Source organism: Gopherus evgoodei, chromosome 3 (genome assembly GCF_007399415.2).
Source record: "Gopherus evgoodei ecotype Sinaloan lineage chromosome 3, rGopEvg1_v1.p, whole genome shotgun sequence".
In the NCBI taxonomy this organism is placed as follows: domain Eukaryota; kingdom Metazoa; phylum Chordata; order Testudines; family Testudinidae; genus Gopherus; species Gopherus evgoodei.
The window spans coordinates 16,361,381-16,373,825 of NC_044324.1; the positions used below are offsets into that span (position 1 = coordinate 16,361,381).

General features: G+C 39.8%; 1 protein-coding gene across 1 annotated transcript in view; it reads right to left on the minus strand.

The window, feature by feature from the left end:
- KIF13B (kinesin family member 13B) overlaps nt 1-12,445 on the minus strand; it is a 227,320-nt gene that overhangs the window by 79,910 nt on the left and 134,965 nt on the right. Inside the window, exons 18-23 of the mRNA XM_030555191.1 lie at nt 11,609-11,771; nt 8,397-8,543; nt 7,442-7,591; nt 6,727-6,855; nt 4,032-4,202; nt 1,002-1,159 (exon numbers count right to left, since the gene is read on the minus strand). Of these exons, the coding sequence (XP_030411051.1) occupies nt 1,002-1,159; nt 4,032-4,202; nt 6,727-6,855; nt 7,442-7,591; nt 8,397-8,543; nt 11,609-11,771 (918 nt within the window). The remainder of the gene's footprint in view (nt 1-1,001; nt 1,160-4,031; nt 4,203-6,726; nt 6,856-7,441; nt 7,592-8,396; nt 8,544-11,608; nt 11,772-12,445) is intronic.

Here is a 12,445-nt window from a genome sequence, read left to right on the forward strand (position 1 = left end):
CAGGTGACATCCTGAGAGCCACACAGATAGTATATATAGTGTGGATGCAGCCCACATAACACACAGAGAGCAGCATATATGGCCCACAGTGGTAATAAAATCTAAACCAGTGGTTCTCAACTTAATGCAATGAAATGCTTGGAAATTGCAGCATACTTTAATCTCACCTATAATTTCTTAATCACATGCTATAAGATAATATTTAAGTTTTTGCTTTGTAACTAAAAAACATTTGCTCTGAATCTGTGAACCTAGACAGGAAGGATGGTCTCCTGTCCATCAAGAACATCAAAACTAAATGGGCCAGGTTACAAAGACTGTTAATTGACCCATTAAAAAATCAAGAACAGGGCAACGTGCAAAAGGGCTCATCCCATCAGCTTGAATTTTGGAAGTAGGAAATTTTGTAATGTCCTTGTCCAGTCTCCCTTCTCCTTATTTTTCCCAGTGTTTGTTACTGTCCCATGTCATGTCTTAACTTACAGTCCTATTCTGTTGCCACTAAAGTCAATGGCAAAACCACAATTTTTCTCCAGTGAAAGCGGGAGCAGGTCCTTAGATTGTAAACGCTTCATGGCATGGACTGATCTCCAATACATCGGCACGTAACCAAAGAAATTCTCCTGTCTATTGATTTCAAAGTTACAGTTAAATCAGCTTCACTATTGTTTGTTTCTTTGCAAAGTACCATACACACATTTATGGTGTTGCCTAAATAATATGGTATCATCCAGTCTTATTCTTCAGATTTTCTTTCTTTTAATCAAAACTATAAACAATATGAATGAGCATTTATCAATAATTTTTACCTACATTACCAACCTGTGTGGTGGTTTGGCAATGAGCACAGAGGATTACAAAAACCTAAACATCAGATTCATTTTTACTTAACCTAGCATTTGACTGCTGGTCTCTAACCCACTGTAGAATCCAGAAAAACATACTGTGCCTGGGAGGCTGGATTTTAAACTGTGTGGGAGGAGTTTGCTGCCTGCAGTTACCTGTCACGAAGGCTTCGCGTTTTGGCTTGAATTATTCCCAAATCCCACACAGCTGAGTTTTTGCGAGGATCACTTTGCTCGTGCCCGTACACTTCAATTGCCAAAGCCCCTTCGTAAAGATGCTCCATGAAGTCTTCAGAAATATTTACAGAAAACTCCTATGTGGAAATGACAAAACTAGTGAAACATTAAAAAGAATAAGGTGTTAACTATTGGGATATTTGGACCTACACATTTACCCTAATTGTGAGCTCAATTGTGAGAAGTCAGTGAAAGTTCACAAAATATCACAATAACCTTCAACAATAAATGCTGATGGGAAAAGGTGCATAAGGGCAACAGAAACATGGCAACATAAGGGCAACAGAAACAAACAAAAAGGCCTCCTGATATAAATCAAGGACCGTGCTCAGGTCCTGACTTGTAAGCAAGAAAAGTGTGCAACCAGAAGTCAACAGACCAACTGGTGAACAATGAGAATGAGGGAATAGGCTGTTCTGCCTACCAGTCCCTTTAGGGTCCTCAGAAAGAGGCTGAATGGAAAAGCTAGCGATTGTAATGCTGGCTAGCTGGAAGAGAAGAGAAGGGGAAGGAGCAAGCTTCATCATCATAACTGCTGCCCACTCTCTTTCCTGGGACTCTGGGGTTCAGAGTGACACCACTGTGCCTTCATCATCCTAATCCTGAAAGATACCTTGACCAGTTTGGGTCAGAGAGAGGGCCCCAGATGACACTGCCATACCCACCAGGTCCAGCTACACCCCAACCACCACATGGGACATGAGATTTTGTCTCCTTCCTCTCCCCCCACAAATGCATTCTTTTTCTTCTCTACCTTATTACTTCTATTTCCTCTCTCTCTTTTTTTCTTCTGTGTAATAAGAGTCTGTCTGAGCCAGCCAAGACTGCCTACTTTGCCATAAGCCTGTTACCAGAAGGGCAGCTAAATGCAATGCCCTAAATAGCCCAGAGCTGATATAAGATTGCCAGGTCTCAGAGTGGCTGATAAGATCGTGTGCTGTGCCTATGTTCTTCCAGCAGAGAGGTTGCAAGCGAGTAAGAAGTTGCATTTTCTATCTTTGCTGTTCTTTTCTTTCTCCTTGTGTATGCCTGCTATCTTGTTGCATCTTACAGGAAACAGGATTGATTTTAACAGCAATGACATCTCAACGAACTTCTCTTTTCCCTGAAAAGGACAGTTACCAACTAAGAGACTTATCAAACATGATGGGGGTTATTTGAGAACTCTCTCCAACTAAAGGGACAGTGAACAAGAGATGTTAAGATGAAAGCCTTATTTAATACTTAACATTTCAAATGCTTTAACCATTTCCCCTTTTTCCCCCCCACACTGTACCTTAAATAAGAGGTTAAAAGGATTTTTAATTATGCGTTTGTCAAGGTATTAAGTAAGCTGAGGTCTCTGAATACCAATCCCCAAAACTTGTTTAAAACTGTTTACTGTTGGACAGTTACAGGGTCATGTTAATACCTTTAACAATTTGGGCCCATACATTCCTTTTAAATTAATAACCCCTCATTCTCACACAGTTTTGGAGGTGACTTTTTGCTTTCACTCTGCATGCTACTCTCTTCTCACAAAGGAGTTCATCAATGGAGATATTTATGGCAAAGCACTTAGTACACGAGGGCTCTTTCCCAGTTTGACTATTTAACTAGTTTGATACACTCTATAAATTGAACTCTAGATCAGACAAGCTACATAGTCCCATTCATCAAAGTCTATTATTTCATTGACTGCTTTTTTGCATAAATCAAAGGCTTCTGACACTGGCATTTAAGGTTCTCCACTCAGAAGCACTAGGCTGATGTATCCTGATTTTTGTACCTACTTCTACCTGCAAATTACATTCAGTTTCTGCATATGGTAAAAATGAATATTTGGCAGTTCTCTAGTGCTTTCCCTGGTCAAACTATTTGTATTACAGTAGCACCTAAGGAGTTACCTAGAACCTACAGAAGAGGTTGGCGCCTATTGTACTAGATGCTACACGTACATGTAATAAAAACAGTCCCTGATCCCAAGAGCTTAAAATCTAAATTAATAAGACAAAGAAGGTGTGAGAAAGGAAGCATTATTACCCCTATTTTTCAGAAGCAGAAGTCAGGCAGAGCAATTATCTGACTTGCCCAGCGGTTTTCAACCCGCGGATTGTATGTGGCCCAATTAGCACACAGCTGCAGCCCAGCTGTGCGCTAAAGGCCACCAAGGCCTGTGCAGCGGGATCAGGGTTGCCGGCCGTCCCCGCATGGCAAGGGTCCAAGGTTGCTGGCTGGCCTTGCAGGGTCTGACAAAGTGGGTATTCACCCACGAAAGCCTAAGGCCAAAAGGGACCATCATAATCATGTACTCTGATCTCTTGCACATCTCTCACACAGTCTCTTCTATTTTCCTTTATTATTAGTTCATTTTATCGTTCTATGCGATGTTTTTGGTAAACAGTGTTTATAAAAACAGCTTGCAAGTGAAAGACTACAAATTCAGTGACTGTATTAAGTTACTATAAATGACTATACAGTATAATCTCAGAGTTACGAACTAACCGATCTGTCACACACCTCATTTGGAACCAGACGTACGCAATCAGGCAGCAGCAGAGAGAGAAAAAAGCAAATACAGTCCAGTACTGTGTTAAATGTAAAGTACTAAAAAAATAAACGGAAAGTTTAAAAAAAAATCTGATAAGGTAAAGAAACTTTTTGTGCTCGTTTCACTTAAATTAAGATGGTAAAAAGCAGCATTTTTCTTCTCCATAATAAAGATTCAAAGCTGTATTAAAGTCAATATTCAGCTGTTAACCTTCTGAAAGAACAACCCTAATGTTTTGTTTAGAATTACGAACATTTCAGAATTACAAACAACCTCCATTTCTGAGGTATTCGTAACTGGGAGGTTCTAGTGTAATAATACAAAGTTTAGTAAAGAAACTGACTAGGCCAGTGGCAGACTAATTTAACTATCTCGCTTTGCCTGTCTGCAACAGCAATCATAAATAAAACAAAAATTACATTGCAGTGATCGAAGACAACCATGCACTGTGGCTCCTTGCTGATGGGGGATAAAGAGGGGTCCACCTCAGGGGCAACCGTAACTGGCTCCAGTTGATCCCAGAAAGTGTATTTGCAGAACACAAAGTTAGAAAGATGCTGAGGCAAACCGGTAGCCTGAAGTATTTTAATCTAGAGGAAGGAAAAAGCAGAGAAAAGCATGTTTTAAATCAGTAAACAATTTTAATTGAAACAGTCAAGCATAACACAAAAGAAAGCCAGTTTGTTAAAAGAACATCTTCTTGCTCAACTGGGAAGCTAAAAATTATTAAACAGTTACTTTGACACAAAAGTCTTGACAAAAGAAGACTTGTCTGCCTAGAAAAATTTGCAGATAAAATGCTTTGGCTGAACCAGCTGGAAGTCACCACTAGGTGTCATTGAACAACTGACTTTTGGGAGTAAAAAAGAATGCTATGGGTTATCTGAAAACTTCCTTTGTTCTACAAACATCCTGCTAAAGTAATTCGTATCCTATCTGTAGGTATAGGTGCTAGAACCGGGGGTGCTGGACAGGGCCGGCTCCAGGTTTTCTGCTGCCCCAAGCGGAAAAAAAAAAAAGCTGCAGCAACGCGATCGTGCCGCTCCACTCTTCCGCAGCAATTCGGCAGCAGGTCCTTTGCTCCAAGAAGGACTGAGGGACCCACTGCAAGTGCCACCCCAATAGCGGCTGGAGTTCCGCCCCTTGATATTGGCCGCCCCAAGCACCTGCTTCTTTAGCTGGTGCCTGGAGCCGCCCCTGGTGCTGGAGGTGCTGCCACACCCCCGGCTTGAAATGGTTTCCATTATATACATGGTTTACAGTTTGGTTCAATGGCTCTCAGCCCCCCTACAATACAAATTGTTCCAGCACAACTGCTTCTAGGATGCTAGGAACAGCATAAAATGAAAAGCCATGCCCACCCAAGAACTCATATACTCATAGGACTGGAAGGGACCTCGAGAGGTCATCTAGTCCACTCCCCTGCACTCAAGGCAGGACTAAGTATTATCTAGGCCAGTGGTTCCTAAACTTTAACCACCCACAAATCCCTTTCACTAAAATGTCAAGTCTTGTGAACCCTGTCCTAAAAATGAATATTTCCAGGGATTTTCTCCCTTACCTCAGCATAAATTATAAAAGCAGTGATCTTGGAAATATAAAATTTGTTTGTATGACATGCTTATTATACATTATTTATTATCATAATTACAGTATTTTTATTACATTATGAAAACGGCAACACTCTTCCAAGATCTCACTTTTGTAGCTTGCATCACTTTTGATTAAGCCTGTTACAAGACAAGGCTCCTATCAGAGGCGCCAGTAGAAAAAAGCAGCACGGGGCAAAGCCCCTGTGCACCCCGGGACCTCTTGCTTCTAATGTATTTATAGAATGTTTTCTTGTTACCTTTTATGTCTCTAACTAATTTAGTCTCATTTTTTGCCTTAGACTTTCTAATTTTGTCCCTACAAACTTATGTTATTTGTTTATATTCATTCTTTGTAATTTGACCTAGTTTCTACTCTTTGTAGGGTTCCTTTTTTAGTTTCAGATCATTGAAGATCTCCTGGTTAAGCCAGGGTGGTCTCTTGCCATACTTTCTTTTTTTCCTATGCAGTGGGAGAGTTTGCTCTTGTGCCCTTAGTAATGTCTCTCTGAAAAACTGCCACCTCTCTTGAAGTGTTTTGCATGTTTTACCAAGGCCCAGTGGAACCTTAACTTCAAATTCATATTCTGTTCTAAATGTACAATCCATTATTTTAATCAGGTTGTAACATTTTGCAAAGTAAGTTTCCCTTTTTACTAGTAGAACTAAGTTCAACTGAATTAAGATTTTCTAGATAATTGTAGCTTCCTAATTTCTGGATCATGTAATTTGCATGTATCATGACATGCTAGTGGCCACCAGTGCCTTCCATTTGCACACAGACACCATTTAGAGCTGCTGCATACTTAGCTCCTTCTTCTGGCATCCACCATGCTTTCCCTCCTGTCCCACCTCAACCACGCACAAGAGAACAGGTCCCCCCGCCTTCCCCACCTTTCATATATTCATATATATACGCGAGACACCAGGGTTATTTGACTCAAAATCTTTTTTTTTAGTTGAATACAAGAATAAGACTACACATTTGGTTTTATTAGGGCCCCAAATAAGGCAGATAAAAATGTTTGAGGGTTAATCTTAGTTTTTTTGTTTTGATTTTTAATAAATGCCATAGGGACCAGAAAAATGCCATTATTGGACCAACGATCAGTCTTCCTGCATTATTTCCACCATTCAGAAAATGAAATTCTTTGAGAGGAGACAAGACAGAGATATTTCAGGGCCAATTACGAACTCCAGGGCATTAAGCAAGCTCATGAAAAATACAACCAGAGTACTAGACTGCACACATCACTGAGCATTCATAGCTATTTGTTTTCTTTAAATCTTGAAACACCAAGATTCTTTCATAAACTGATCAATTCACAAGGTAGGATAATGATAGTATAACTGAACATAGGTGGTAAACAAAAGGATATACAGTGTAATTTATCATCAACATGGAAGCTAATGCACCACAAACATTTAATCATGTTTTTTACACTTGGGTAGTAACAGAAAGGAAGAAGTTGGCTCAATATTGAGGATGTGACAATAGCTTTTATTGAATGCATCTAGAACTCACCATGCAAACTAGTTTGTTCTCCTGTATGTCGTTCTCTCTTGAACAGTCTGTGCTATCATCACCTCCTACGATTCTCTCCCCAATCGCTCCACTCACTCGCACCACTTCGACATGAAGACGGCCTGACACCTAATGAAAAAGGGTGGGTGGGAAAGATTATCAGGTGCCACCAGACAATGGTTTCTAACCTTTTCAGGTATCTATGCTAGTGCACTATGTTATAAGCATACCTAATCTGTCATCATGGGACCTCTTCCTCCCTCCTCAGCTTCCCTTCTATTGTTTTGTCCCATTCACTTATCTTGTTTTAGACCATAAGCTCTTTGGGGAAAGGACAGCCTTCCTATGAGCTTGTACAGAACCTACCACAGCGGAGCCTCAATCCCAGTTGGGACCTCTGAGCATTACCATTAGCAAGGCATTACTTTGGCTGTACCCAATTGCCTCCCATTCATTTATGACTGCTCTACCTGGAACTGGAGCTTACACGACTTCATATCCATCATTATTATGAGACTGGGGTTTATAGCTGCCCAAGTAATACACAGGTGCATCACTAAGATACCAGAGGGAGAGGTAAAGGACTAGCTACTCAATCCTGAAATATCATTAGTAGCCTGTGCCAGTGGCTGGGGAACACCTTTCGTACAATACTGAAAAGCCCTAATGACTTCCATTAAACAGCTAAAAAGTATGATGTATAGGAATGACAAACCTCTCCCTTCTGATTGATGATAGGGACAGCATATTGCAGCTTCACATCATAAAACAGGGACTCAAGAAAAACATTGGCCACTCCGATGAGACTATGGTTTTCTTGTTCATCATAGAATGGATCAGCTCGCTTGAAGTAAGACCTAGTTAACTCGAATCAAATTCAAAATAATGTAAAAACTACGTTTATAATAGAATGTCATTTTCATAGCACCGATGAACTGGTGAGGTTTTACAGGTTTTTGTTTTCTTCTTCCAGAGTGTCTGACATAGGCAAGAAATGAAAATTGATCAGAGTGGTCCGAACAACCATGGTAACTGTCAGGGCAAGTTTACAGTACAAATCTGTAGCTGTGCTGCTGTACTACTTCTGGTGACGACACTCTAAGGGAGAGAGCTCTCCCATAGATTTAATAATTCCACCTCCACGAAAAGCAGTAGCTATGTGCCCACCAACATAGTGCTTCTATACTGGTGCATAGGGTTGGTTGAACTATCTCGTTCAGGGGGGTGGATTAGTCACACCTTTGCGCAATGTAGTTATACCAAAGTAATTTTGTAGTGTAGACCAAGGCTTACAGTAAGATAAATTTGGGGCCTATCTTCAGCCAGGTTATATTAACCATTTTAAATTCACACCATTCAAAAGTTGACCAGGAGCACAACCCTTGTTCTCTCGACTTAGTTTCTCTCCTCGTAATCCTATTCCTTCTAGCATCCACTGTCAAACCACAAGTGGAAAGAAATATGAAAGTGATAAGATACAGCAGGTTAATGAAATATTAAAGAACAGAGTCTCTGTTCAATACTAGAAATAAACAAGGTTTCAAAATAACTGGCAACTTTTTGCCAACCCTCCACTCACCCAATATTTTCCCATCCTATTTTTTAAAAAACATAACAGGCACTTAATTTTATCACCACATTACTGGTCTCTCTCCCCCATTTTTACTTACTGGATCATCCTCCTCGCACTCCTGCCACTCTTGATAAAGATCCCTCATATCTATCAGCCGGTTTTCCAATTTCTCCAGTGACCAGATCTGTTTACCTTTCCCTTTCCTTCTCACCTGAATAGCAGGCTCACTGAGAACTGCACCTCGCTGCAGAAACAAAACCATTAGAGAAGGCGGGCTGAGTAAGGAATCCATGTCATGACAACTGGCACACAGTTAAACAGAAAGTAACTTTTTGATTAAAAAAACCCTTTCGTTTAAGCAGACAAATTTGGAACAGTAGAATCCAAGTCCAACTGTCAACATAGCATGGCCATGTCCTATAAAACGGTCACATTTTATCCCAGTAACAATGGCAGAGATTTCATAGATCCCTTCTTTTACAAAAAAGTGTTTCAAGGTGAATATTTAAGCATTTCATAAAGAGCCTCAAATGAAAGAGGCTGTAAATTCAAAGTAAGATTATTTCTACCTACAGTGTCCAAACACATGCAGTAGCTTAATCATTTCCTTGCTTTTATTTATTTCCTTATAACTTTTTATTAAGGCAAAATTACAATAAAATGTTTAACACAGAATCATAAAAATGTAGGGCTGAAAGGTCCCTTGAGAAGTCCTTAAGTCCTGCCATCTGTCCTGAGGCAGGACCAAGCCAACCTACACCATCCCTAATGGGTGTTTTAACCCAGAGGTTTTCAAAATGAGGAGAGGACCCTGGGTGTGTGAGAGAGAGTGAATGTGTAATGAGAGAGAAGCTTTTGTGGGGGGGGGGGACAAACAAAAAAACGTACTGTGCACATTTTACCCACAGCAATGAATTGCTAGCAAAGCTGATTCCTCCAGACATATCAGATCCTCAGATGGTGCTATACATTTGACTCTAGATGGCCCTGTGCATTTTGATGGATCTGTTAAACTTTCACAGCATTATACAAAGTCGTTGCCATCTGTACGTTAATCCCTTTGCTACAACATGGTGTGCACATTTAATTGTAAGCACTGACTACAATCACAGTTTTGTTTTTGCTCTTATTACAATGGATCAATGGCTTGTTTGAATCAATGCCTGCCTTACTGTTTTTAATAGGCAGCGAGAGTTGCATGTTGATTTTTTTTTTAATGTATATGTACTTGTGTGGTGGGAGGGAGAGAGTAAATTACTACAGACACAAAGAAGCGGGGCGTGATCAAATACGTTTCAGAACCACTGTTCTAACCTGTTCTTAAAAACCTCCAATGACAGGGATTCCACAACCTCACTTGGAAGCCTATTCCAGAACTTAACTACCCTTATGGTTTGTAAGTTTTTTGTAATATCTAACCTATATCTCCCTTGTTGCAGATTAAGCCAATTACTTTTTGTCCTACCTTCAGGGGACATGGAAAACTGATTATAGTTCTCTTTATAGCTGCCCTTAACATATCTGAAGACTCATCAGGTCCACCTCCTCCCACAATCTTCTTTTCTCAAGACTAAACACGATAGTTGTTTTTTTTTAACCTTTCCTCATAGGTCTTCTAAACCTTTTATCATTTTGTTGCTCTCCTTTGGACTCTCTCTCCAATTTGTCCATATCTTTGCTAAAGTGTAGCACTCGAACTGGACACAGCACTCCAGCTGAGCCTTACCAGTGTCAAGCAGAGTAGGACAATTTGCCTGCTGGGTCTTACATACAACACTCCTGCTAATACAACTCAGAATAATATTAGCGTTTTTTGCAACTGCACCACACTGTTGACTCATATTCAATCTGTGACCCACTATAATCCCCCAATCCTTATCACACAGCCAGTTATTCCCCATTTTGTAGATGTACATTTGATTCTTCCTTCTTAAGTGAAAACTTTGCACTTGTCTTTATTGAATTTCATCGTTTCAGACCAATTCTTCAATTTGTGACCGTCATGTTCAATTCTAATCCTGTTCTCCAAAAGTGTTTGTAAACTCTCCCAGCTTCCGAAGTTTATAAGCATACTTTTTACATTATCCAAGCTATTGATGAAAATATTGACTAGTACTGGACATAGGAATGGCTCCTGTAAGACCTCACTAGATAAACTCTCCCAGTTTGACAACACACCATTGATAAATAGTCTGAGCACAGTTTTTCAGACAGCTGTGGTCCCTTCATCTAGAACTTCATCTAGAACACATTTCCTGAGTTTGCTTATGAGACTTTCATGTGGGACTGTGTCAAAAGCCTTACTCAAATCAAGATATATCAAATCTGTTGCTTCCCCACTATCCACTGGGCAAATAATGTCAAAGAAGGAAATTAGATTGATTTGGCATGATTTGTTCTTGACAAATCCACGTTAGCTATTCCTTATAACACTATTATCCTTTAGGTGCTTACAAACTCTTTAATGATTTGTTAAGGTCCAGGTATCAAAGTTAGGTTGATAATTCCCCAGGGTCCTCTTTGTTCCACTTTTCATAGATAGATATTACATTTGCCCTTCTCCAGTCCTTTGGGACCTCACTGTTCCATCCATTCTTGAAGATCACTGCTAACAGTTCTGAGATTGCTTCAGCTAGTTCCTTAAGTACTCTAGAATAAATTTCACCAGGCATTGCCAACTTGACTACACCTAGCTTATCTAAATATTCTTTAACCTGTTCTTTCCCTATTTTGGTTTATGTTCTTTCCCTCTTTGTTGTTAATATTACTTGGGTTGAGTATCTGGTCACCATCAACCTTTTTAGTGTAAACTGAAGCAAAATGCGCATTAAACACCTCAACCTTCCTGATCATAGAATCATAGAATATCAGGGTTGGAAGGGAGGTCATCTAGTCCAACCCCCTGCTCAAAGCAGGACCAATCAATTATTAGCACAGTTAGTTGTTAGCTCTCCTTTTCCACTAAGTAGGGAAGTTGGGTCAAATGACCATGTTTAGCAAGCAAACTTAAGAGCATGTTTAATTGTTTTTAAGAATTGATCTTTGGTGTTTTTAAACTCTGGCAACATTGCTGTAGAAACTGATGTTAAATTTGCACCACATCATATTTCCATAAACTGGCATATTTCCATACTTTCATGTTATCAGATACAATAAACATGCCACATGCTCTTCCAAAATCACTATTCATAAGTGTGAACATGTTGGCAAATTATCTGGATCATTAGAGCCACTGGATCACAGTGTGAAGTACTCCAGGAGGCAACCCTTTATTGAACAATGGTTAAGCTCAGTGAGCTGCTGCCTCACCTTTCTATTAGCATTAAGGCTTGAAGCTGGGATCTGCAGAGTGACCTTATACTCCGTGCTCTTGTCCAATTCCTCTGAGATGAAACTGGCTTCTCTCACATACAAATTAGCTTTAACAATTTGCTCTCTCAGCTTCCTCAGGCTGTGGTTCAACATTTCTTCTCTTTTAAAGGGGGGAGAAAAAAGAGGACAACCATTAAGTTATTTTAGTGAGGAAACTTTTAACTAGATTTGCAGCAGAACACAAAGGACCATGGGGCTGATCACTACCATGTAAGTAGTGTATTCATAGGAATCAATATCCAAAGAAGCTGATTTTAAAATAGAAAGATTAGTTAAACACTAACTTGGTCTTTTTGAAAAAAAAGATATTTGAAATTTATATGAATTTAGTGAATACAAAAGTTGCCAGGCTGCCAAGTCTAGAGATCCAAAGGCCTCTTTCTGAATCCATAGAACAGGCAGCATCTGTGTGAGCTATTCCACACCTTTCCCACCCAGAGGTGGAAGAATTGCATTAAGATGAAAGGATAATTCAGTCTCCATGATCCAGTCAACATTTGTTCTCTGAGAAGATTGCAACAATTAGTGCCTACTGTGATACAGAAAACTCTTCACACGGATATATGCTGACATCGAAGTCCTTCTACACAAGCCACCAAAATATTATGAGATGGTCACAACTGATCTGGTGTGGATTTGAACCTGTGACCTAGAGATGAAATGCTCATCCTTCATTACAATACTTATTTCTGCAAAAAATGTTTCTTTGGCAGTTTAAGTTAACAGTGAATTATTGGTTTTTTTGGGTTGTGCCTGTGTGTGTGTTTTAATTAC